At 45.7% G+C, this 26,273-nt stretch overlaps 5 protein-coding genes across 10 annotated transcripts; 2 read left to right on the top strand and 3 right to left on the bottom strand.

The window, feature by feature from the left end:
- Positions 1–281: 281 nt before the first annotated feature.
- Positions 282–2,496, top strand: txndc12 (thioredoxin domain containing 12 (endoplasmic reticulum)). Its single transcript, XM_088395376.1, has 7 exons — positions 282–476; positions 1,179–1,239; positions 1,363–1,415; positions 1,480–1,553; positions 1,625–1,694; positions 1,774–1,857; positions 1,936–2,496. Exons 1-7 carry the CDS (start codon positions 377–379, stop codon positions 2,016–2,018), a joined length of 525 nt encoding a protein of 174 aa, XP_088251502.1. The 5' UTR covers positions 282–376; the 3' UTR covers positions 2,019–2,496.
- Positions 2,497–2,541: 45 nt separating this feature from the next.
- On the bottom strand, positions 2,542–7,943 carry gipc2 (GIPC PDZ domain containing family, member 2). 2 transcript variants are annotated; one of them, XM_088395373.1, is made up of 7 exons: positions 7,764–7,943; positions 7,339–7,662; positions 4,383–4,568; positions 3,711–3,891; positions 3,533–3,645; positions 3,370–3,451; positions 2,542–3,291 (listed from the first exon to the last, which is right to left on the bottom strand). In XM_088395373.1, the coding sequence occupies exons 1-7, from the start codon at positions 7,851–7,853 to the stop codon at positions 3,140–3,142; spliced, it is 1,128 nt and encodes a 375-aa protein (XP_088251499.1). In that variant the 5' UTR covers positions 7,854–7,943; the 3' UTR covers positions 2,542–3,139. The 2 variants fall into 2 exon arrangements, with proteins under 2 accessions (XP_088251499.1, XP_088251500.1); XM_088395374.1 differs by having other exon boundaries at positions 7,339–7,942.
- A 633-nt stretch (positions 7,944–8,576) lies between these two features.
- On the bottom strand, positions 8,577–11,285 carry dnajb4 (DnaJ heat shock protein family (Hsp40) member B4). Its single transcript, XM_088395375.1, has 3 exons — positions 10,854–11,285; positions 9,561–10,165; positions 8,577–9,072 (listed from the first exon to the last, which is right to left on the bottom strand). Exons 1-3 carry the CDS (start codon positions 11,062–11,064, stop codon positions 8,842–8,844), a joined length of 1,047 nt encoding a protein of 348 aa, XP_088251501.1. The 5' UTR covers positions 11,065–11,285; the 3' UTR covers positions 8,577–8,841.
- Positions 11,286–13,474: 2,189 nt separating this feature from the next.
- LOC148387381 (angiopoietin-related protein 1-like) lies at positions 13,475–20,784 on the bottom strand. Of its 2 annotated transcripts, none has more exons than XM_088397000.1 (5): positions 20,271–20,784; positions 17,755–18,593; positions 16,211–16,404; positions 15,212–15,482; positions 13,475–15,150 (listed from the first exon to the last, which is right to left on the bottom strand). In XM_088397000.1, the coding sequence occupies exons 2-5, from the start codon at positions 18,554–18,556 to the stop codon at positions 14,960–14,962; spliced, it is 1,458 nt and encodes a 485-aa protein (XP_088253126.1). In that variant the 5' UTR covers positions 18,557–18,593; positions 20,271–20,784; the 3' UTR covers positions 13,475–14,959. The 2 variants fall into 2 exon arrangements, with proteins under 2 accessions (XP_088253126.1, XP_088253127.1); XM_088397001.1 differs by having other exon boundaries at positions 20,331–20,784.
- LOC148387380 (protein zyg-11 homolog) lies at positions 20,664–25,967 on the top strand. Of its 4 annotated transcripts, none has more exons than XM_088396997.1 (14): positions 20,664–20,807; positions 21,949–22,114; positions 22,208–23,004; positions 23,059–23,199; positions 23,330–23,506; positions 23,621–23,685; positions 23,784–23,883; positions 23,964–24,014; positions 24,080–24,238; positions 24,327–24,374; positions 24,445–24,645; positions 24,716–24,768; positions 24,840–24,937; positions 25,005–25,967. In XM_088396997.1, the coding sequence occupies exons 1-14, from the start codon at positions 20,679–20,681 to the stop codon at positions 25,160–25,162; spliced, it is 2,343 nt and encodes a 780-aa protein (XP_088253123.1). In that variant the 5' UTR covers positions 20,664–20,678; the 3' UTR covers positions 25,163–25,967. The 4 variants fall into 4 exon arrangements, with proteins under 4 accessions (XP_088253123.1, XP_088253122.1, XP_088253125.1 ...); XM_088396996.1 differs by having other exon boundaries at positions 24,077–24,238; XM_088396998.1 differs by lacking the exon at positions 20,664–20,807 and adding an exon at positions 21,555–21,734 and having other exon boundaries at positions 24,077–24,238.
- The last annotated feature ends 306 nt before the right edge of the window (positions 25,968–26,273 follow it).

Genomic DNA, 26,273 nt, shown 5'->3' with positions numbered 1-26,273 from the left:
TTCTGGTGCAGTGACAGCCTTTTGTTGTTTAACTTGACGAGGCGAGGCAGCGCACCGGAACACGCGGTCAGGTTAAAAATCATGTGACCACAACCTGAAAAAATAAAGGTCATGATTTTTTGTATGCATTAGTTGTGTTTGTACTATCCAATAAAAACACAGTGAAATCAATATTTAATAGATTCTAATCATTTCCATATTACATTGATAATCAAATGGGAAGAAATCAGCGAGAGGATCCAGAAATCTGGTGTCACTGTGAAACTGAACGTTTGGACATCCGGTCGGGTTTGCTTACGTCGCTGTTATAGTCGCTTGCTTGCTTGCTTATCGATCAAACCCAGTTTTATTTACAAAAAAAAAAAAAAAAACCGAAATGCATACTTTTTTATTCAATAGTATTTTGTCAACAGCTTTGTACGTTTTGCTGTCTTTGTCATGTTTTCCACATGTACTCGAGGCGTCGAGCAGCAGAGGTGAGTGTTGAAGTTGACGCTGAGCTTGTTGGCTAGCTTGTCCAGCACTTTAACGTTTAACGTACTCCTTTTCCATTTCTCGACAAATTTTAACAATCACATTGTCAAATTCCCTTCTAGAAATTTCACGTTACCACTGAATAATACCATTGAAATGAATAGAGACGATTTCTAAATTCAATGCTAGTCATTTCCGTGTAATCGTTAATTAGTCGGGTAATTATCGTTGCATGACAGAGATTGAGCACTGTGATTTGCCGATCTCTGTCTGAATATTTCTCAACTATCCAGAATTACAGTCACACATTTCCCAAAGGGTCCCATCATATCCAATCTCTCCCTGGTTTTTGCATCAATAGATTCACAAGCGCATGCAAACCATTTATTTGTCATGTAACTGCTTTACAATACATTTGCATTGTTATTATGACGTGTGTCGGATTGTGGTAAAAGAAAATGGTCTTAGTTACCTGAGACAACTGAGTGATGTCATGATGCACTCATGTTTTTTATATGTTGTTGTTATGACTTTCATCTTGTCCCCCAGGGGTCGCCACAGCTTGTCACTCATGCGTTCGTTGGCATATTTTTTGCCCTTGCTGATCTGCCACCCTACCCCTCTATTTTTTTTATTCTACCTGGGCTTGGTGGTGGGGCTCTGACCGAAAAGCAGCTGCCTTTAAGTGACGCTCATGTTTGCAGGATTTGGGGACAACATCCACTGGAGGACGCTTGAAGATGGCAAGAATGAGGCATCAGCCAGGCGAGTTGGCTTTAGACTAAACAGCCACATCACAGTATGGCTCTAAGTGTGATTTGAAACATTGCAGTTCTTATGTCCATTATGGGCAATTGGGTTTAATGTTGAGCATTTGTGTCTTTCCAGTGGTCTACCCCTCATGGTCATCATCCACAAAACGTGGTGCGGAGCCTGCAAAGGTAAATATCAAATGACACATACGCACATGCAAAATAGGCTAACTTTGGTTTTGGCTTGTTTCAGCACTCAAGCCTAAATTTGCAGAGTCCAAGGAAATTGTAGAACTCGCCCATAACTTTGTGATGATCAACCTGGAGGTAAGGAACCCATCATCGATATTCCACAGGAGGGGAATTGATTTCACGCTGGTGTCTTTTGATCGTGAAAGGATGAGGAGGAGCCAAAGGATGAGGCCTTCAGTCCCGACGGAGGCTACATCCCCCGCATCCTTTTCCTCGGTACTCCAATGCCATCCGTAATGTTCCTGGCATGTTTAGTTGCAATCGATCAATGAATAAGGATTCAATTTTCTTGCAGATCCCAGTGGTAAAGTCCACCCTGAAATCACCAACACAAACGGGAACCCCAACTACAAGTACTTTTACAGCAGCGCAGAACAAGGTAATGTGTTCTCATCCTTTGCTCCCAAGGCACACGTTTTTCATTAGAAGAATCTCATAGAAGATTTTGTGTTGGTAGTGGTGTCCGGGATGAAGGAAGCACAGGAGAAGTTGACTGGCGACGCCTTTAAGGCCACCCACCCCGTAGAAGACGAGCTGTGAGGGGGGCGGGGCGCACGTCCGGGCTGCAAGGGCTACGTCACCTCATACCGACACTCAAATTGTCACCAACACTTCTTTATACAAATATGTATGCCGTACTATCATGGATGTTAAGTACATCAAGTGCCAAATTGATGCAAAACTTTCCAGGGTTCCCCGCGCTGAGGCTCTAAAACGGGTCGGCGGTCAATTTTTAGCGGGTCGCCAATTTTTCAATTTTTTTTTTTAGTCAAGTCGGCACATAGTCACATTTGTTGCTGTGAATTTAATCTTTAGCGTTAATGTTAAGTATATATTGGGAAACCATAGTAATCACGTGCTAAACCCTTAAATGCCAAGACTACTTATAGCTACTAACTTTGAACACACCTCATGGTTCCAAAGACTAACGTGTATTTATTTTGCACATTTATTTCTCCTGTTATTTTTTGCCTCTTATTTTATACTCCGCATACAAATAAAGGTTTGTTGTAGTGAACATTGTGCGTGCGCCAATTGTCTTTATGAGTGAAATACATGGAAATTTTGAAAATACACTTTTATTGTCCAACAGCAGTGATTCCCTTCTTGTTGTGATGGCAGAAAAAATTACATTTTAAATGGTAAACATTTAACTAAGCCTGTTTTTCATGTGAATTAAATCAACTGGTTTTGAGAGGGTGGTCTCGATCAACCCCTCCCACTACAAATTACAGCTTTTGTTGTGATTCCCAAAACACTCTAGCAATTGGCAATTTCACCCTGCCTAGCTGCAAAATCATGATCATAAAGTCAGAGGCAAGATTACATAAATGATTAAAATTGAGTCATTTTGGGAAAACAGGCAGCTGACAAAATATTTACTTGTTTAATTTCACATGGATCACCCAACTGTTTGCGTACAGGCAATTAAAAAAGTCCATTTAACATACTATATCCCGTTCAAAGCGACCAAACGCCAATAAATTGCTAAAATTACAGCTGACAAATCAGCGTGATCACTATATTTATATATTAAAAAACTATTAAAAAAAGTGGTATTAAAAATGACACGGCTATTACGTGTTTAGGCAGGAGAAGTGTCCCAAAGCATCACAGAGACTCACTTGTGCATGTGTGTTTTTCAAGGGCGGGTTGTCAACCTAGAACCTTCCCTGCTTGGCATCTCCGATGGCGCCCCAGACGTCAAAGACAAACTCATCCGGGAAGGCGAAATCGCCGAGGGTCTCGTCCAGCGCCATGGCGAACTCGTCAGGATTCTTCTTGTCACGGCCCACCTCCACCATGGTGGCCGCTGGATGGAAATTCGACAAAAAAAAACTTTCAGTTGTATTTCACTTTGAAGTACATTTCATCTTTTAATAACACTGACCAAGTTCTGTGTCTCTGATGCCCATGTAGCTCTCCAGCAGGTCATCCACCTTCTTCACCGCTTTCTCTTCAAACTCCGTCGGCTGGATAATGTAAACACAACTGGTGTGTTTTAATATGCTTTCTATTGATCTGCTTTCATATTGATTAGTCACAGCACTTGCCTCGTCCTCCACTGTCGCGGGGCCCTTGGCGCGAAGTCTCAGCGTTCCTTTGCCGTTCACAATTTTGTTGTCACTGCTGGGCTTGGCGCCCTTGGACCGTGGCTCCAGCATTTCTGCCAGATTTCACCTCATTTAGTAGTCTTACGGGAATTAATAAATATGCCTTTGTGTCACTCACCAAAAGATTTCATGGGCTCCACCAGCTTGAGGGTGAAGGTCTCGTTCCTGGGCAGCTCCTTGAGCATGCGGGCTACCTCATAGTGGCGGGTGCCCACGATGTTGCAACCGTTGATGCGCTCGATGTGGTCGCCCACGCAGATCACCTTCACCTTGTCCACCACGCTGCCCTCTTTAATGCGCTGCCATCGGCAAACACGGAAAACAAGATTGCACAAATGGAAAAAAAATCACGGCTATGTGAAATGCGCTTAAAGGGAAAGCCTTTAAGTACAGTAATAACAAAAATGTCAACTCTGGTAGATTTGACATATTTGGGTTGGAATGGAATTGCTTTATAATCGAGGCAGAACCAGATCGAGTGGGACACAAGAAAAAAAAAAAAAAGATGTCAACCTTAAGGCAGGCAGGCCCCACAATCCTATGACTTTTTAAGCCCTCAACAGGAAAAGACTGAACTCCCTGGTATGTGTGGAATGGTCATGTGTCCCAATACTTTTGTCCATAACATTCCTGCAAAATATTTTCCGCAGCTAATCCCTACTTGACTATCAAATACTTTTCTTGCTTTAAAAAAAAAGTCACAAAATCTTATTAGCTTGCTTTCTTTGTCATGATGTGATTATGCAGTGCTGCCTTTTTATCGCATGGTGGCAAATGTGAGATGAAGCACCTTGATGAAGGCAAACCCCGCGCCGTTGTCAGTAATAGTGAGTCCGAGCGCGTCCTCCGACTTGAACACCTCCACCTCCTTCTTGATACCCCGGACGTGGGCGAAGATGAAGTCCTCCAAGCCGATCTGGCCGCCCAACAGCTTGTCCATGTCGATCTTGTGTGTGTTGAGTGTGCAGAAGAGGATCTATGTGACAGAAATAAAAAAAAAAATAAAATAAAATAAAACAATTCAGTCAGTTGAGATCAAACAACAGACAGAAGGCGCGTTAATCACTGATGGCCCCGACTCTCATCTGTGTGTGGACCATAAAAAAGACAAATGACCTTTCACACTTTAGCGAGCTCATCAGTGTGATGAACAGAAGCACTAAGCTGATTTCACAGCACTTTAAACAGATTGACACCCAGCGAGTGGTCCAATTAATTTGTTGCACTCCCGTAAACACGGCGCAAACTTTAGCTGCGTTTTGACGACGTAACAATATTTGCTACGCTTAACAATCTGGAAGCAAAAACCACAATGTCTCTCTTGTGAAAGAAGGGAGTGAATCATGTTATTCACCATCGGGCCTTCTTCACGCTGTGTACCAACAGGCACCGCTCACACAGATACACACGAACGAACATGCGTTGCCATGGAGAACCCAGACCATAATAGAAGAGGGTGATAATGGAAAGGGGGCCGCAAGAGGAGAAGAGGTTGGCTGAATGCAAGGGTGAAGGGTCTACTTTTTTACCCCCCAAACAGCCCGCCACCCATCCCCCACTTCTCAAGCCACCACCAGGAGGTACATTAGTGACCGCCTACGGCCCGTTACCAAGGCTGCTAGCAGTTTTAAGCAGCTTCTCCGCACCCCAGGGAGCTTTTGGCGCTGCCTGGCGTGAGCTGGCGTCCCTTCTAACCTGAAAGCAATACTTATGGAAACACTCTCATAAAATTACCATACTATTATATTAGAAACAGTCCAACATTCTTTAAGCATTATAAAATAGAATTAAAAAAAAGATAAGATGAAAACAATCACAAAAATCACATCATACGGCTGCTAACAGTTAGCACGACAAGCTAACTGCTGTATGTCTTCGCTCAGTCAAATGTTTAGCACAAAGTGGACTATGCCAGACCTAAATCCTTCCAATCCTTTGTTCATACTGGTGCTCAGTCCTCCATGTGACTAAAGGCCACTTCAAAATGAATTAAAAGGCGTCCAAAAATAAAGTGCAATTTAACGCAAACATTCAGTCTCGCACCCAAACACCGCCTACTTGCGCTGCTAAATAAACGTGCCGACATGAAAAATAAACACCTCTCCTCAATTTGACGCCTTTCCATCTGTAGAGAAAATGTGTCGCAATTCAAAACCTCAGTTTGTCGAGTCAACGCTAAGCCTGCTCTAACGCCGTTGCTAACCAAAACAGCAGCACTTACGCGAGCATGTAAACAGTTTAGTGTTGGGTGCCATGCCACTTATTTATCAGTAATAGTCTTTCATTCCATGATTTATTTATCAGTATACAACTGCAAATAGGCTTTTTCGTGTGCTAGCTGCTTTTAGAGAGTGCTGAGGTCAGCGGTTTCTGCTTTTACAAAGCAAATCACAGTCATCAGCATCAAGGCGGTGCAATCATTAACCTTAAAAGTAAATCGGATGTTTACTGCTCACTTGTCATAGTCCAACAACATGCTGAAAAAAAATAAGAAATGATACAAATAAATGCAGTAAATTACACACACGCCTTGAACAAATGAGATTGTGGCACTTAATCTGTTGGATTAGAAAGTCCATCACAACAAAGTAAATACGGCTGTGCATGCAGGTAAACGGTGCTGGTGACCACACCTCAGAAACTCCATAACAGCAGATAAAAGCAGACTTTGACCCTGAAGATGACGCCGCTTGTGCCCACATTAGCTAGACTGTGAATTTAGATGATGTCATAGATGTCAGTGGATTGGTGCCAACTATCACGCTCCAAGAATGAGAAGCCAGACCTCTCCCTCTTGCAAGTTAACATTTTAATTCTCATTCAGCTTCACTCGAGAGCAGGATCAATAAAAAGTTGGTGACTTATTTTTGCATGTTTACTGAGGGAGGAGGCTCAAAGAAGAGATGCTCCCTCAGGGAGCAGTGGGACGGCTAACGGCCTGGTGCAGGTTATCTGCTCAAATTTGAGGGAGTGCCCACATAAGCGGACGCCAGGGACTTCCTGCCATGGCCCACATCAACACGTGACTGCAATATTCAGTCTTTTAATCTGTCATGAGTGTTAAACAACCTTGGCGGCGGCATCGACTTTAGCAAAGAATTTTATCTTTTGTCAGCAAAAAAAAAAAAAACAAACGCCCAGCTTGACCAACACATGTAACTAGTTATTAGTCATCAAGACTATCAAGCTCTTTATATTTGTTATCAAGCCTCCAATGTGAAATACATCACTTTTTTTAATACATGTGGAATGCATGCTACAAACACCTACAGGATTTAGTTTATTAAGACTTGTCCGCCCGCATGGCATTATCAAAATCTATTCATGAGCACATTTTAATCACAAAAGTACAAATGGGAACATTCACGTGAGTGCTACAGACAGAGATGATGGCACCCCACGGACTAAAACCTGCCTTGTCTGGCTCCTTTTGGAAGGCGCCAGACAGAATTGCTGAGTTTTTTCAGCTTCACATCTCACTCACCATCCAGTCGCACAAAAGTCGCCTGTGAATTCACACTTTGAAAGACCACCACCGGATGCGTCACAATATCCAAAGTACAATCGTGTTTGTGCTTGATGTCGAATATTGAAATTATCACAAGAAAAAAGTTATAAAAATGCCTCATTTTGGTCTGATTTTTTTTTTCTTACTATATTTATGCAAGTAAATCCTGAATACTTTTTCCACCAGTTTGTGAAGCCCCTGATTAGGGTTAAGTGTCGCGGTGGGTGGGTGCTCTTACTTCGGGTGGGGTGATATTAAAGGCGTCTGCAATCTTGACGTACAGCTCCTTGACGTTGGAGAAGCCCTCGATTCTTCCGGTGGGGCTTCCGTGGGCCAACTGCGTGTGAAAGACCAGTTTGGGCCGCAGGTTGGCAGGAGGCGGCGGCAACCCCACGGCGCCGTTCGACGCCAACTTGTTGCCGGCGAGCAGCGAGCCAGTCGCGCCTGCGTGGTGGCCGCCGCCGACCTCCTCGTTGTCCACCAGGTGCTCCTTGGTCGACTTGTTTTTCTTCCTCCACGGGCCCAGCGGCATATTTGCGCGTCTCGTTAGCACGTCAAATCGCTAAAACATTTGAACCTGTTGTAATCTCGTTTTTTTGCCTCCCCGTTTCCGTCTTGCTTAACGTCGCTTCTTTTCCCCGATGAGAATTTTCCGTCGCTCACCTGGCCGCGGCTCGCTCCGAAACAACGACTTTTGCAGGGGATCGAAAGACTGCGGGAATCGTGCAACAGGTAGCCGGGGATCAAGTGCATGAGAGAGGCAACCTGCGGGCTGCCCGGCTAACAATAGCCGCTCTGTGCGCGTTTCAGCTGGGCGCAGGCGCACTGGGAGCGGCGGCGGCAGCACCGGTACACCTGTGCACCCAAGCGGCCATTACATTAGGTACACCCGCCACCACCGGAAATAACACATTTTCCTCATGCGTTTATGCACGTTTGCATAAATAGATAGCACGATAACATGAAACATATTTTTTTTTTCATCATCATGTCTCGTGCAGCATCACTGCGTGATCTCAATGTATCAGAAAGAGTTTTCAATATTGTAAATATTGGATGGTGGCGAATGGAATTGCTGGAGGTAAAAACAAATGAGCTCCCTCAGTGTCAACATTCATGTATTCAGCCCTCAGAGGGGCCCTCTCCCCAAATTTACGTCATGGTGAGTGATGTAGCGTCCCCTGGTGGGCGCAAATGTCATGTAATGTTCAGTGTTGGCAGCTGAAAAGCAGCAGCTGAGAACTCCAATTTAGCTCAACTCCAACTAGCTTTATTCCTCAACAGGATCTCCACCACGTCCCCATCTTACAGTCTGCAGACAGACCCCCTAAGTAAATTCAAGTCAACCAGTTTGGGGCCCTGTACCTCTGTTTGGGCAATTCTGATATGGTATGTTAATAATACAGTGTTAATTGGGTCGAGAATGTCAGTTTAGGCCACTCAAATACAGAAAAGTATGTACAATGTGGGCAACTATTAGCTAAATGCCTCAGTTAATAGTGAAATATTTATTTTAAAACACAGTCACAATGATGGCTAAAATTTTGACACAATGAAATGCTGAGATTGTCATCTGGCACATAGCACGGGACATTTATGGCTAAAGCGTGTAATAGCGGCCCATGTACATAAAAGGTCCAGTCTTCCATCCACTTGGCAGCATGCGTGGTATTTATTTAAAAAATAAAGTCAAAAATAGAGATTGCACATTTCTCCAGGCATGTGTGATCCGTAAGTTATCCTAAGTGGGTAGGTGGCGCTTCAGGACATCTTTAGTGTTGCCGGGCAACGTTTCTGGAAAGTTCACATCAAACTCCACTACCAGGTCTCCTCTTTGCTCCGGATTTTTGGGGAGGGGCAAACCCTGGCCCGCCACCGTTTTCCTCATACCTGGCTTCACCACGTCGGTGATCTTCATGTTGCATGTGTTGCCATCGATGGTGGACACGGTCACCGAGCATCCGCACAACGACTGCAGAGAAGATGAAAAACAGTCAGTTGACACATACCCGGTGTGTAAGGCCCCATCAAAACCGACTTTTCCTCCTAGTGGTCCGGGAGATCTTTTAGTCCAGTCCTTCTGAATGAGCATAGTACTTCTGCACTTACTGTACATAATATCAGCGTTGACATATCACACGTGCACCCACCCACGTGTGAGCATGCACGATCCCGCCATGTATTTTTACCATTCCTCCTACTAGCTGTTCTGATATGAATCTCTCCCTCTCTCCCCAACTATGATTCATCCAAAGTAGTCGGAACAAATATTTAAACACCATTTAATCCCACTCTGTTTCCCATAGCGATATTTTCCCGCACACGCGGCTATTATTAGCTGTTGCTCCTCATTTATGTCAAGTGACAAATATCCACAAGTACAGCGATTTGACAATGCCCTTTTTTAAACACAAAATACAGCAAAGGAAGATATAATATTGGGAAAAGTTGATATATCACCTGTCGCAAGCTGACTCGAACGGGGTACACGATGTTGGAACCCTCCCGCCTGAAATGTGGATGCGGCTTGTCCTTGATGACAAATACAATGTCCGCCGGGATGGTGTTGAGCGACTCGTCTCCTTCACGTGGGAACGTGATCTTGGTCCCTTCCTTCCAGCCTCGTTTGATCTCGATGGTGAGGATCTTGTCCTCCGTGCGCATGGTCCTGCCATCTGGATTCAGCCGTTTGCGAGAAATCTTCATCCGTTTGGTGCAGCCGTGGAAGACCTCCTCCAGGGAGACTCTGAGCTCGTGGACGATAGCCGGGTCCTGTTTACGCCGCTGCTTCTGCTGCTGCTGCTGTTGCTGCCCGCCTGGGCCAGAGTGCACGTCCCGGGGAAATCCGTTCAGGTTGAAGCTGCTGAAGGAACCGAAGGGGTCGTTTCCATCCACCTCCATGTCCTCGTCGTCGCGCCCGTTTCCCGCTTTGCGCCCGAAGAACATCTCAAAGGGGTTGGAGCCGCCAAAAAAGGTGGCAAAAGTGGCATGGGGGTCTCCATGGAAGGTGTATGTAAAGGTGTTGCCTTGGCTGTCGCCAGTGGGACCGCTTCCTCCCTTGAGACCTTAAAGACGAACTCACATCAGACATAGTTGCTATTCTCCTTCTTAAAAGACACAGTAGGCCAGTTTTATCACAACTATGTACCATTTGAGAAAACGATACGATATTATGTTACATCTGAATAGCACAAAAACGGGCATTCAAAATGCCACAAGTGAAATGGATCTGCGTTCTTTGTCAATACGGAATTGTTCAATACGATAGTTTGTCACAGTATCAATATTTTCTCCTATCCATGTTACTCCAGAATGCACAATATTTTGTTGCACACCTTGTTAAAACTGATCAATAATGGATACTTGTGTATCAAAGCTGTCCCCTGACAGGAAAAAAATATGAATATAAATATTTTGTCACAACGTTTTGCTACTATACCGTGAGAAAACGATACTACATGACGTAGTTTGCCTCACCCCTTTTTAGAACTGATGGCTGACTCAATCTGTCAAATAACTGATATTTGACATCAAAATTCAGATTTTCACATATTTGACAAATGTATAGCCTATATGCTGAAGTTCGAGATCAAATAATTAGGTATATTACGAGAATAAAAATTCTGTTCCGCCGTTAAACCTGATCGATTGTTATTAACTGTGAAGGGGGAAAGCGAAATATATTTTGACTTAACCTTAACGGACACATTACGTCACGCTATTGAACATGATTGACAGTTGTAATGACGTTACCTTCTTCGCCATGCTGGTCGTAGATGTCCCGTTTTTTGGGGTCGCTGAGGACCTCGTAAGCTTCCGCGATCTCCTTGAATTTCTCCTCGGCTGCTGCGGACTTGTTCTTGTCCGGGTGCCATTTTAATGCCTGCTTTTTATATGCTTTCTTGATGTCCTCTTCCGTGGCTCCTTTACTGATGCCGAGTGTTTTATAATAATCCTTTCCCATTTTTGTTCGTTCGTCCGTAGCCTTAACGATGATGGAGGGGGGAAAAAAGAGGACGGAGGAAAGAAGAAAAAAAATCTGGTTCTGTTCGCCGGTGACTCGGTTCGAATTTACGCCTCCGGTGGAGACTGTGTAACGGTTGTTGTTATCCTATGTGTAGACCTTGTCACATATGTCATTATGTACTGAATGTTACGCTTTTGACGTAGAACGCACTCTCGCGCACGCGCACTGGCTCGCCCCTCCCCAAACGGTGTGCATGCCACCTGTTACACAATAATAATAATAATAAAAAAATAAGAATAATAATGCATTTTATTTATAAGGCGCCTTTCAAGGCACTCAAGGTCGCCGTACAAACATAAATAAATGTAGTTTTAAAACAACACGACTCGGATCATTCTACAGCCCTAATTCTAACACTAATGTTTATAATAATAATAATACATTTTATTTATAAGGAGCCTTTCAAGGCACTCAAGGTCGCCGTACAAACATAAATAAAAGTAGTTTTAGAACAACACGACTCGGATAATTCTATAGCCCTTATTCTAACACTAATGTGTAGTTTGAGGTTGATCAGCAGTTTCTTTGTGTTTTGTCGTTCGCTCTAAATTCAATCAACACGGTGGTATTTAGTAGCAATGATTTGCACAATCTCCTGCTGCTGTTACACATTTTTGCTAGCTGATCTTAGAATGCTTTTAAAACGAATATGTAAATACCAATAATGCAGGATCACATGTAGTCAGACAGTTTGACATATACAGCAGACAGACTAATTTCATTTTACCTGTCCTCTTTTTGGAAGATTGCCTCACCTCGTGACTGAGATTAAATACACATATGAGCCCATTGAGTCGTTTCCGAATTCATCAACCTTCATCGACGATAAACGTTGTTTTTTCAAAGGTGTCAATCCTTTGGAAATATTTTTATATCTCACCGATGACAACGGCTATGCTGGAGCCAAAGTGGACTTGAATTCAGTGAACTATGGATTGACTCAGCAGCGTCATCTGCTGGAATATTAGAAGCCTATAAAATACTAATGCTAAAAAAAAATACTAACTATTAAAAAAACATGCACAGATGTTTATGACACGCACTTATAAAAATATGGTATTTCCTATTTTAAGAGATAAATCCCAGCAAAACAAATACCACACTAACACTTGCACACAAACGTCAAAGTGGGATTGGATTACCTTGCAGACATGTATGACATCTGATCTCTCTCAAGGTATCACACTTCTATTCACATTGAGCACGTAGCTAATAATAGAGATATCTAATCAATGGACACACGCACCCCGTCTTTCATTGGCTTCCAGTAGATGTTGTGTTCAGTGTGACATCTTGTGGTGGAAATGTTGACTACAACCCCAAATTGAATTAAAACCAGTAACACGGCGGACAGCAGAAAACTAATCCGAATCCAAACGAAAACGCTATTTGGTTATTTTTGCTTCTCTCCCAAGTGGCTTGCGGGTTTCTGATGAATAAACAGTTGACAGCCAACGTGATGTGTGTGCTTCTGAAGGCCTTCAATAAGCCCTCACATAAATTGTGGAATGGAATTTCCAGTACCCATAAGCCACGTTATTTTGGACCAACAGAGTCCTAATGCTGACTTTATACGTGTTCTGCGAGTTTACTATTTGATCATGTCAGGAAATACAATAAACCAGCACGTCCTGTCGTGTACCGAGGGAATGCGGACGTGTTTAATATGCGCCTAAAACTCAAGCGGCACGCTTCTCAGGTCTCCAGTGTTCCTTTTGTTTGTTTGATCTGGTCTGCGTTGGTTGCTCGGTTAACATTTGCCTCCAAGCCACGTTAAATGAGTCCAATTTTCACAGGCTCAGCACATGCCGCGGCGTTTCACAGCAACACGGAAAATCACTTGAATAAACTCAGAGTGGAAAGTGCATCAATCTGTGGCAGACTGAGCCTTCCCAGATCCTTTCAAATGATTATCCATTTTAAACAAGCGTCTGTTCGGCTTTAAATCAAAAGTACGGACATTCTTGGGTGCTTTAACTGCTTGACTACGGGCATAAATTAGTCGCGGTGCTTATTTTTAGTGAAAACAGCTTCACATCCTGTCTGTTGATGACACAAATTATAAGCATTCGAGGGGCCAAATGTCACTGGGACAAAATTGTTACATTGGAAGGGCCTTTAATATCCACAAGGGGGTTAATTCATACCAAATTTGGAAAAGGGAAAGAGTTCCTTCCATGTGATTTTAGATGCCATAATGCTTTTCAAAACAAACAAGACCTTTCGCTTCATGGAACTAAATCCAAAGAAATTACACAATGTTCTTTATTATCTCAAATCATATACGGATAGACACATTTTATCTTTCTTTTTTGCCACTTTTGTCATCTCCATCCATATGATGCACCTAACCCCCCCCCCTCCCAAAAAAACCCCCCAAAAAACAACTCATGATTTGGTACTAATATGCACAAGATGGTGAAAACACTCAGTGATCGGAAAACACACACAAACAATGGTGTGACAAATACTTGGTCATAAATTATTGCGGTTATGCGTCCTCCACAAACCGATGAATTGCTCTTTTCCACTTATCCGCAAAAATGTGTTCACACTCTGAATGAAATGTTGTTGTGACTCATATCCGTGTCTTCCAGCAACAACAAGGATCAGACAACCATGAACGTTGAACCCAACTCCTCGTTTCAATCGAATGAAGTACAGAATGTTCCAGTCTGACAACTTTCTTTCCATGAAGACAATCTGTTTCTTCCTGGATTTAATGCGCCCATTTATCTGCACCATTCGCATCCGCAAGATAAGCTCGGAATTTGGGTGCAGTCTCACAAAAGAATGAATAAAACGTTTGAACTGTGCATGCACCTTAGTTAATGGCACAAAATCAGATCATTCAATTGGCTCTAAATAGGACGGAGCGACTCGTAAAATCCCTGTAAAATTTTGGGTGCGAACAGCCGAAGAGAACGAGGACGCAGCCTATTTTCAGTTGAGGGACCAAAGGCCGCTTGTCCTTCAAACACTCGAAGGACGCAAACTCCACTTGGCTCAGCATGCACAGCGACCCGTGATGAGAACAAACGGCTCGAGCACTTTTGTGTGGAAAGAATGTAAATGTCTGTGTATTTAAAAGAGAAGCCAGCGATTTCTCCAACGTGGAAATCTGGACGGCTTTTTTTCATGTCTGACCTCGCGGAATGTGTTTCTTATTGTTTGTCTAATTAAGTGTCCATAAATCTTCAAACTCTGCAAAAAACACAATTCCTTTGTTGCTACTCCAAAATCAAAGGTTGAATGAGTGAAACCAGCAAGATAAGTCCATAGATCTAAGAAGGCTCACAAAATGATGCTTTGCCCCTTTTCACTCACATATAAATTAGAGGATCTAACATTTCATATAAAGTCATATGAAGAGAAAACGAAAGGCCTTGATTTCAGATGGGGCGTGTAAAAATAAAACTCGATTTTCCAGTTCCCAGGAACGATAGCACAGGTTAAATAGCAACAAAGTGTGTTTCCTTCAGATGTTTATATTGGCGGTGAGGTAGGAAGAGCAGTGTCAAGATTTTAATCCTTGCAGCTGCTGTTTGGATGTAGCGGGCGAGCAAAGGTTGTCGAATGAGACTTGTTGCGTAACATTGATTCAACTGCACCAGCAGTTCCTCCATATATATAGAGAGAGATCACGATTGGTTAAAGTAACGATAGTAAACATAGTGATATGCATATACATATAAACAAAGCAGTCCGATATAAAAAAAAAAAAAGAAGAAGAGTGACGTCCTGCAACCGATGTTGTGGTTGAGCCCTCCTGGATTTATGACGTCACACTTTCAAACGGGCTTGAAATTTAGTGAGCGGAGTCAGTGCCTCATCACGCATCTATGGGCCGAATCATCAGACGCACGGACTTCATGGAGTAGAAGCCTCCACCGTAGTCAGCCCAGAAGATCCCGTCCTGGAATTTGCTTCTGTAGACTCCTCCGCTGTACCACACGCCGTTAAGATTGGCTTGGCCGCAGGCGTTGTACCACCAGCCGCCTTTGTGGAAATGTGCACAGTTGCCTGCGAGTAGAAGTTGGCTTTTAGAAATGATCCTTTGTTAGCCAAACAACAGCTAGCGTACCTGAGAAGGCGTCCTTGTCTCGATCCAGAGTAGTGAACTGTTTGCCGTTGTGGCTGCTGAGGGAGTCGCCGGCGTTGCCTCGGTATGTGCCCAACCTTAGACGGTAGCCCTCGCTCTCGGGCTCCAGGTGGAAGCTACTGTACTGAGCGTACACTTTCTTATCCATCCAATCTTCCAACTCCACCTGCAGCTTGTAGTCGCCCTGACGGCCCAGCTTGTAAATGCCTTCCAGGCCCAGCCAGTACTCTCCGTCTGTGTTGCCAAACCCGCTCTGAGCGACAGAGAGGAAGATTACAACCAAAAATGAAAAGGTTTGTGGCACAGGAACTCCTTTCTATTACTACTTGTGTGTGTAGAAGTTGAATGAAATCAATTCCTATTGGAAAATAGCCACCAGTTCTCTGAATGCTACCACCGCGGAGCTCGTCAATCACAATCTGGCTACGTGCCTCCATAACACTTTACTCAGAAAGGATGCTTGAGGTTTGGGACTTAAGTACGCCAGCGTTTGATGAAAGACGTGAGCCCTTTCCTCCCCTTGTGGCTTTGCGGGAGAGCACAGAGGCAAATCGGTGTCAACGAAAGAGCAATTGGAATGAAATGTTGGCTTCCTTGCAGGGGTGATCTACTCCACCTTTTCCTCCCAGATCTTTGATGATGAAAAAACCCATGTGTGCTCACTACGCCAAGCAGCCATCCGTCCTGGACGACACCGACCGCTTGATAGTAGCGGTTTTGACTGAGCGGTGGAACATAGCTTTCCACCGAGCCAGCCAGCCAATGTTTCATCATGGAAAAAAAATCTCTAACTCAAAAGCCTGGGATGAATAACACTGCTGACGTGGCGTTATATATTTTTACAATGAAAACACAAGCGCTCTGACCTATAGGAAATGGTCCGCCCACGAGGTTCCTGCGGGCCCCATAAAGGCAACACTGTTATCTCTGGCTCAAGCAGTCTGAAGTTGAGGAAACCCCAAACAGCGTCAGTGTAATCACCTTGTAATTTTCCCAGTTCCTGAAGAAGTTAACAGAGCCGTCTTTCCTGCTCAGAATCACAGTCCAGCCGCCGTTGTCCATGTCCTGCTCACACCAGACTTGCAGGGACTTCTCTGCTTCGTCAGGTTTGATCAGATACATGCCGCTGGCCACGTGGCCGGCCTCTTGAGCCTCCAGACAATCTCTGAATGGACCTGGAGGGCAAGAACAACTCCAAATGCTCAATAATATCATCAAAATAGGCTAGCGGGCGAGGAAGCTAGCTAGATGGCTTGGCCTGACACGCGGCTAAGTGCAGGATCAACTGTCACGATATTCACAGCGGATCAATTGGGGAACAGTCAGTCCATCGTGATAAGTATGTGAGATCAATTCTATTGAATTGGCTACACTCGGGCCATCTACTGGCTTCCAGAAGAAGCAACCGTCTTCCATTTCCTCACTGGCAGTGTAACAGACTGAAACACGAGACTAATCTGTTCGAGAAACATAGACGACATGTGATCTTAGACTTCTGTGAAGTAGGCCGAGTTTTTTTCTGTTTTCATCTGCTTTGTTCAAGCAGCTATGAAAAGATACTGTATTGTTTATGTTTGGGATTTTCTCTTTTGATTACTCGGACGACTTCCGGAAATGTTCATTCCAAATTTGCAGCTGCAACACTAGATGAGGAGAGTGTTTTTTCTTTTCTTTTTTAATGACGTTTCATTTAAGAAAATAAAAAGCGAGAAAACTAACAGCCTGATAGAGTTTGAGAAAAGAGGTGCGAATTAGGTCATGCTTTTAATTTTCAATAATTTCATCAAGCTTGCCATTTTCAATTCCAATCACGCGAGTTACAGTCATCAGGTATGCATGATACAATAGCGAAGACTTCTCCTCATGACGGCGTTTATGAAATATTAAGCACTGGATTTGGTACCCCAAAGGCACTTAGTGGTTTGAGCCTATCATGGCAGTCTGGCTTTGGTCCGCGTCTGCGAAGCAATGGAACAGTCTCGTTTCCACATACAGAAACCTTACACACTTTATTATTCTTGGGTGAGGCTGAGCTAAATGTGCAAGGAATTTCTGTTGATGAGCAAAATGGAGCCGGTAAGATTTTCTTTGCTTTGCTTTAATTCCCCGGCCTCACTTCAGGCATGACAGCCAGCCAGCCAGCCAGCGTTTTTGTTTCCACACGGGCATTTACGCTCAAGCGAGGAGTCGGACGACCGCAGCTGAATTTGCAGATCTTTAACCTTTTGAAACGAGGTCGCCCGCCCGTGGGACCACCTGAAGACCAACTCAAAGTGACTGTGTGTGTAATTTTGTTATAGCTGACCTGCAAAGTGGTGAATGTTCTCCAAATGAATGAATACATCCATAGAAATGGAAATCATGCTTGGAAAAAAGAACTTGAATCAGACTCAAACTAAGAATCGAATCGTAATCCCAGAATCGAACCAAACGGTTCCACCATCCTCCATCGTATCTCCCCCCCCCCATCTTTTTCGAGAGCTGCACTGCCTCGTGACCATCATTCTCCTTCAGTATCAACTCACCTTCAGCGCTGAAGTTTGTTTGCGGGTGTTTCTGGACTTCCAGGGTGCCACCGGTGGGTGACGGCCCAGATCGAGATCCCCTTTCGCGGGCAAAGCTTCCGCTGTTATCGCCTCGGATCTCATTGGTGAAACGCGGGACGTTGACTGGAATGTTCTCAGGCACCACGTGCACCATGGGCGGGCCGAGCGGCGGCGGCTCTTGTCTGCGGTCCTGCATCTTCATGCAACTTTCTTCCAGAGCCCCGATCATGACCGACTGGTTGTTGACGGTGGCCGAGAGGGCGGCGTATTTGGCCTCCAGCTCCTTGTAACGCGAGGAGAGCCGCAGCGACTCGGCGGTGGCGTTCAGGATGCGTGTCTCCAACTGAGCCAGCTCCAGTGAGTTGTCCCTCTTCCTGATGATTTCGTGCAGCAGCTGCATATAGAGCTGGGTCACCCTGGAATTCATGTTCCTGCTCTCTTTCCTCAGCAGCTTCATCTCATTCACCAAGTTGCCGTCCACATCCACCACCAGTTTCAGAGTCTCCATCTCCCGCCTTTGCTTCGACAGAAGGTCACGCACGGCGGCCACGTCCAGGCGTGTCACTCGGTCTTTGTCCGGGACCGGACCTCTGGCCGCGCAGATGGGGCCTGTGATCTTCTCCTCGGGAACCAGGAAGGTGTAGGAGCACCTGCTGTCTTCTCCATTGGAGCCTGCAGCTCTTGGCGCCCGCGAGAGGATGGGGTTGGTGACCAGGGCTTGGCTGTTGCTCCACAGAGACAGACCAAACAAAGTCAACAAGCTCCACGTTCCAGGTCCCATTCTTTCGCTCTTGACTTCTCGGCAGGCTCAAAGATTTCTGTCAAGGTGAAGAAAGGTACAGAACATTTTGCTGAGAGTTTTTATTGGGAGGAAATGCCACCCTTACGTTTGACATATGACAACAAAGCAAGCCAGTTATTTGCTTCAATTTGGTGAGTCGGGCTGATTCTTCAAAAAAAAAAACTCAAAAAGCGCCAATGGTTCACTTGCGGTCGAAATTCCCCTAAAAATGCTCAAGAATCATATTTTCTATGCATTTGCTTGCGGCTTCTCTTTAATTATAGCCCTCGCCATATCAGGTGTCCGGGTGTGCGCGAATGCCGGGATCTATTTTTAAGACGTCAGCCCATCCGGCTCGGCTCACCTGCGTAATGACAATTGGCACGCTAGCGGAAAATAAAAGTCAATCTCTTACGGAGGGAATACGTTTACATCTCGGCTGCATTTGTGATCGAAAGAGAGGAAATGGATGGTTTTCAGAAGCAGCGGGCCGGGCTGTTCCGGAATGACTGATTTATGAGCGTTATTGAGTCAACGTTTGGCAGGAGCACACGGCGTACGTGTGTACTTTGCTTCTTATTACTTTTGACGGGCTATCAAATGGAGAAGAAGCGGCTGACATTTAAAGATGTTCCCCTCCTTTAATAAGCAGGCTTGGCTCTGAAAGTAGTCCTAATGGGCCGCCAGCTTTGAGCCGCATCCATCCAGAAGGCCGTCTGCTTTCGACGTGGCCAACGTGATAAATCACCAAAAAGTTATTTTCCTAGCTGGGTAGCCGTGCATTTACTTCTAGCCGAGGTTGGGTTCATTCTTCGGAGCCAGCATGGCCTCTTTTGACCCTCGCGTAAAGGCCGCACGACTTCTTTCCCAGGGGAGCTCATCCAAACAAGCAAAGCAAGGAGTTGTAACAAATGCCAACAAGGGAGAAATAAATGAGCTCGAGACACAGACGGACGGACGCATTCCTGTGGTCACCTCTTGATGCATGTTGCTCCTGATGAGTCTGTACCGCACGCACGCACTTCATGGGAGAGATCCCAAAGCCAAGCTCAAAGTGCTGCTCAGGCAGAATAATACTCTTTTGTCAACGTCATTGGAAAAATACGCTCTCCATCATGTCAACTTTTTGCGTGTGGTTTCACTCACAATCGTCACAGAGGGAAAGTGTCTCCCGCACTCCCGAGGCTGTCACATGGGCTAAACAATAATCTGCCTGCCTAGCCAAAGATGGAAAATGGCCTCGGTGCTGTCACTTGAGTAAATCTCCCCGTTTTTCTGCAACCGTTCCGAGCTCCCCCACCTACGGAGCACAAGCCGGGCTGTCCCGGAGCCAGCTGCTTTCTTTTTCGCTGGCCCTTGCGAATAAACATGCCAAACTTGACAGAGCTTGCATCTCCTGATCACCGGCTGAGTCCATCGAGCGCGGCGTCGGGCGGATGTTGAAGAGCCTGAGTCACTTCCAGCAAACATATGGCACCGATTGTTCCTTTCTGCAGATTTCTGTTTTTCACATCAAGCTGTCTTGAGGTTATTGGCTGTGTCAATTAGACCACACTTTTGTTTTTTTTTCGCAACAGACGGATTTAATCAGAGTCACCCTGAGGGGTGACATATGAGCTTTGTACGTACTGTTTAAGAGGAGGAGGAGGCATGCAGAAAGAATGTCCAAATAAATATAAAAACCGGAGCGGCTCTGAACTTTTGAATGACTTACTTCATGCGTAGATGAAATATTTTCATCGCTTTCACCAAACTTTGAAGAATGACCTCTGACCTGTCTTGGTTGTCAGCGGTCGAAGAATGCGAGCGTGCGTCTTAGCTGCGTTGAGTTGCCATCGCCTCCACGCTCTCCTCACGCTCCCTCAGTCTTTGCTCTCATCGGGAATGACGGCCCGCTCGCAGTCCACCCGGCCCGGTAGGGGAACACTAGAGGGTGGTCCATGTGCAGAAAGAGGGAGGCTGATGCTTTGCTTTCCTCAGTCGTCGCAGGAAAGAGGAGGCCTGGCCCTGCCTTCTTGCACTGATGTCATGTTAGGTTTTGGAAAGCAGGAGCCACTCCCCCATTAAAAAAAAAAAGAAAAATAGAGTTCCCACAGTTCGAAAAAGGTGAATAAAAACTTGTATGGGCTATCTGTGGAAAGACACCAGATTTGCATGGCTGTGCATCATCTCCTTCCCCTGCCTTCCTTTTTGCATGATTCCAACCAAACCCAATGTCGACAGTCCAGTAGCTGGAGGACACACATCAGAGGTCTGTTTTGGATTTGTTCTCCTCCATAAATGCCATGTGAGCGCATCCTGTGGCGGCCCAAAATGCAATTGGCAGCTGTGTTTATGTACTCACGAAGACATGGAGTGGCGGGGTGCGGTCAAGAAGAAGGCCCGAAAATGTTTGGAAACGTGAAGGGCGATCGCTCTCAGGCTTTGATGCGTGGAGAGACGGACTTGTGGGAGGACAGCTTTGCTTACGAGGTTCACGGCAGGATGTTTTTATTTATGTAGTGTGCTGTGACTGCATGGAGTGTGGCCGTGAGGGCGTGACCCACAAAGGGGATGTTTGTTTATGATTGAGAACAATCTCCGCATGTTGAAATGTTGCTGAAAAGCAAACGCAAACATGTGCGTGTGTTTATGTTTACGTTTGACCACATGCATAGAACAAACATTACTGTATGATAAAATAAAATAAAATAAAATAAAACAAAATAAAATAAAATAAAATAAAATAAAACAAAACAAAACAAAACAAAATAAAATAAAATAAAATAAAATAAAATAGTGACGCTATATTTGATACATTTGTCATTGTGTATATACGTTCTAATTTGAACCCACTTTTAAATGAGATTTGAAATGCAACTTGCCTAATACTTTTTTGTTGACGGGTTCAATTTGAATAATCACGGTTAATAGCGTGCTTATGCAGGGGACGGAAGAATTGTGTCCGAGTGCTAAAACAAGCGCAAAATTGCCGAGACGCTCTCTGGGTGACGTCACGGCAACTGATCAGACGCGTCGCCATTTCTTCAGCGGATACTTGGGGAACTTTTCTCCGTTGCATACGTTCTTCTTGGCTCCCAGTGACGCCTGTGGCTGTAAATAAACGCAAATAGCGTGGTTGACTATTAGCGCTTGGTTGTTTTGTAATCTCGTGCGGATTGTTTACTCCTGCAGCATGGTGAGTTGTTTGAAATTGGTGGTGTCAGCAGCGGCAACATTTGTTAACGTCCATTTGAACTTGTAGACTTGCAATTAGGTGATTTAAGTGCGCCACTCGGGTCTTGGGGATAGAATAGGCACCGCACATCTGCCTTCTTCAAAAACTTCCTTGGTGGGCGTTTTTCTCATACATGTTGTGTGACGCACGGCTTTGGCCGGGTGATGTGCCCTAGGAGTGGGAATGCCCCCCGACGCTGTGCGACCTGTGCTTGGATCAGGTGTGCCTCAACCTGGAGCGGCTGTGCAGTAAGCGAGCAGACGGCTCTCTGCTGCTGTCCTCGGCCTCGGTCCTCCCTCGGGAGATAGCTGACCAGCTACTGCGCAAGTTGGTCTCCGAAGGTTCTTGTGCAATTTCTTCCTCTGCTCGAATGCCTTTAAATCCCCAATTTGACACCCAAGATATAGATTGTGAACATTGTTTTGCTTCCCTAGGAATGGTGAATGACAAAACCATTGGGATTTTCCGTCAGCACAAAGAGCTGCGTTTGAGCCGAGGCTGCCTGCGCCGCTGTCTGGTGTCGGCAGAAGCCTTCCGACTGGCTGTCTGCCCTCACCGGCTTCGAGAAGTGGATGCGTCCTGGGCCCGAGGCGACATCAGCGGCGCTCAAATCATCTCCGGCTTGGCGTCCAACCCGAAGTGTCGATCCAGCCTTTGGAAACTGTCCCTGAACGGGCTCTGTCTCGACTGGGCCGCACTGGCGGACAGCGGCAATAACCTCCGTTCCCTGACAGGCCTGCGGATGCTCAGCCTCGCCGGCACCGACCTGAATGACGGCGTCTTAGAAGATGTCTGCTCTCTCCCTCAGTTGGAGAGCTTAGACATCTCCTGCACCGCCGTCTCCAAGCTGACAGCTCTCCTCCGATGCAAGACGACGCTCAGGTGTTTGACGGCCCACTGCCTCCGGCAGCTGGAATCGATGGCGGACGCTTTGTTCTCTGTGCTCGTCCAGCTCGACGCTCTGAGACATTTGGACTTATCAGACGACCACTTCATAGCACAGGACGGCGACCGGAGTGACGGAGATGCCGTTCTGCATCTTCTGCATCTTCTGCGGGTCGGACACGAGGTTCTTCCCTCCTTGGTGTCTTTGGACTTGTCGGGCAGGAGGAGAATGAACGAGGCAGCGGTCGCTGCGTTTGTGGAGGCCAGGAAGGAGCTGGTGTTCTTGGGGTTGCTGGCAACTGGAGTTTGCGCCTGCCCTGCCCTGTCGGCGCAAAAAAACCTCAAAGTAAGGATTTGCCGCCTCAGCCCACATTTCCCGTTTGACTACGCATGTGTTCAGGTAACCGGACAGGCTCATGAGAAGCAGTTGTGCGAGGCCCTCAGAAGGTACAGAGACAGAGTGTGTTTCACCCGAGAGGCCCTCTACCATCTCTACATTTTGACCACCGACTCACAAAAACCACAACCAGAAATACTGGAGGTGATGTTCATTTTGGGTTGCCATAAGTCAACATAGTTTATGGATGAGTCATTTTTGTGAACGGAAAGCTCCATTTCACTTGATTGTTGTGCATCGAAATGAACGAGCCTGTTGGCGATTGCTCTCGTAGCTGGTGGTGAGGTCCATGCAGAGCCACCCTACGAGTCTGCTTATCCACCTGGTGGCCACGGCGTGCGTGTTCAACCTCACCGCTCTGGACCAGGCCAAGGCCTTGCCTGTGGGCCTGCTTCGCTCCACTGTCACGGAGCTGCTGCGCAGCATGAAGACCTTCCACCAACATACGCAGGTGGCGCTTTTTTTCCCGCCGACTGTGTAAATTAGAAGTACCTCACTAAAACAAAAGAAATAAATCAACAAATGCAAAAACGACAGTCCATTGTTGCCTTTTTCTATGTTTCAGGTCCAAAAGAATTGTCTTCTGTCACTCTGCAGTAACTACATCCTCCAGAACATCTCGTTTGACACGTCAGTTTATCTTCACACTGTTATGAAATAATTGAGATCTGGGAGAGCATGAACAGGCCGTGTCTATGTTCCTCATGCGTGCTGCGCTCACGCTTTAGGTATTTAGCAGCCACACTGGTGATTAACTGGCTGAGCAGCTACAAGGATCCCACCCTTCAGAGGATGGCCGTCGCTGTTATCTCCACCCTGGTGGACAAGGTCAGGTGGCATCACCCGTCACACTCTCGCTCTCTCTCTCGGCTCAAATATTTTCTGGTTTTGTTTTGTTGTCTTTGCAGTTATCCACAGCGGAGGTTGCAAAGCTTGGGGAAGATGTCTACATCATGAAGGTAAAGAGGAAGCGTTTCCCTCTCTTGCCGTGATTGCAACCAACTTTGTATCCGCCCAACAGCAGTTGTTGGCTATCGTGGAGCAGAGGGCCATGTTGGGAGTAGTCGACTCCACTCTGAAATTTGCTTTAAGCGTTTTGTGGAACCTAACCGATGAAATGTCCGTAGCGGCCCGCAACTTTATCCAGTGTAACGGCTTGGAGCTATATGAAGACATTTTGGAGGTAGAAATGTCCATACACACGTGGCAACCCAAAACCAGAGAAAATGTTTTGTTCAAATCCTTGGTCTTCTTCTTTTTTTTTTTTGCAGTCCGACTACACTGAACCTTCCATTCAGTGGAAAGTTCTCGGGCTCCTGGTGGGTGGAGTCATTATTTCAATGACTTCTCCACACTGAAACCTCGTGTGACTATATATGTATTTTTCAGAACAACATCGCAGAGGTGGAGGAGCTTCAGAGGGAGCTGATGGTGGCAGACCTGTTGGAGCACATTGTCAGCCTCCTGCAGGACACCAAGGTGGTGATGGAGGTGCGCTACTTTGCCGGCGGCATTCTTGCTCACCTCACCTCGCGGCCGGAGGCTTGGATCTTGGACGAGAAGCTGCGCAGCCACATCCTCGAGGAGCTGGTGTGTGCGCAAATGTTTTATTTCATAGACGAAGCCAACTGGATCTCATTGATGGCTTTTCCCCTCACAGCACGTCTCCATTGCAGCTTGGACCCATCTGGAGAATGAAATTGTGGTTTACAGGTGGGACAGAATTATCGTGTAATTCTGATTGCGGCGTTCGTGCTCGGCGTCACCTCTGCCTTTACGTTTAGGTCGTTGCGCCCGTTCTGCCACCTCCTTGGGACATGTCAACCCACGGGCGTGCAACTGTGGGCTGTGTGGGCCATTCATTTTGTCACCACGCAAGATGGTGGGTTCAGCTTTTTCTTGCGATACCTCATTGTACGTACGTTAGCCTGAATCCATCCTCCTCTCAGCTTTACATTACAGCTGGATGCTGGAGCAGGAAGGTGTGACTGAACGTCTGAAGGCTCTGGCTTCACATCCAGATTCTCACGCCATCATTAGAGAGCTATCGGAGAGCATCTTGTTTCTGCTTGAGTACCACAAAGGGGCGGAGCCTCACAGTTCTTAGCAAAACGGCAATCAAATCAAAGCAGAGATTGTTTGCGTTAACGAGAAAGAAAGATGGCCGCGTTTGTAGGTACAGATTAGATACTTTGGCCAAATTTTGACGTTGTGACGAGTGAAGTTGTTCAACATTGAGGTCAAATTGTGTGGATCTGCTGAGCAGAAGCACAAATTGAATGGCTTACAGCAGTTTGCCCATGTGGCCGCTAGAGGGTACTCGAGAGCCTTGGCTTCAGGGCTGATGGCAGTCAAATACGTATCAAGTTTGTAGTTTTGCCGCTTTTCTGAGTTACTTTCTAGTTCTAAGGGATGCCATAATTGGGACTGCATTCCACACTCCAATTGGATTCATTAACCTCAAATCAAAGTTCTGAATTTCAAAGTTCGACTAAAAGTGCAACATTTGCATTCATCGCCAGAATTTCCGTTGAAGCAAATCCACTTAATATGTTAACCAAAAAGCTTTGGGCAGATTTCCTTCTTTGGCTTTCTGCTTCTCCATTTGCACTGTTTAAGCTGGCTTAGCTGGCTGCTGACATCACACTCGTATCACTCTGATCATCGCGCGCGCGCGCGCTCTCTATTAAAACAGCGCACCATCATCGTTGCCCAAAACATCAAGTGTTCCTTTCAAACAGCAGGATTGAGACAGAAATAAAGATGTCACAAGGAAAGTGCCAAAAATATCTCGAGGAAAAATAAACAAAGCCTTAAGTGGAGGTTAAAAAGAGACCAGCTGCAGATAAGAGAGAAAGAGGAGAAAAAGACATCTAAGAGCATTTCAGGCTTGGCACTTTGAATAAAAATATAGCGGGACAGAGTCTGTGTGTCTTTCTTGGTCCCTTCCAATTGCATTTTACGGATTTTGAATTATCTCACTGGTGCAGACGTCGCTATTGGATCGGCATTACGTCTGAACCTGTCTGGGTGCAACCCATGCGCATTTGTGCCATTGTTGTGGAGAAGGACACATTGTATGCTTTGAAATGACTTTGGTGGCTGCACAACGCCGGAAGGTTCTCAGCCCGTGAGCGGATATGGAAAAGCAGCAGCAAGCGAGGACAGCTCTTCTTGGATACCGCGTGTAGTTTCACGGCCTTTTTGTATCTGATTTT

The sequence above is a fragment of the Syngnathus floridae genome, chromosome 14, assembly GCF_059516105.1.
Source record: "Syngnathus floridae isolate MCC-2025c chromosome 14, RoL_Sflo_1.0, whole genome shotgun sequence".
Taxonomy (NCBI): Eukaryota; Metazoa; Chordata; class Actinopteri; order Syngnathiformes; family Syngnathidae; genus Syngnathus; species Syngnathus floridae.
Note: the sequence above shows the minus strand (reverse complement) of the source record. Positions and strands in the feature narration are given on the sequence as shown.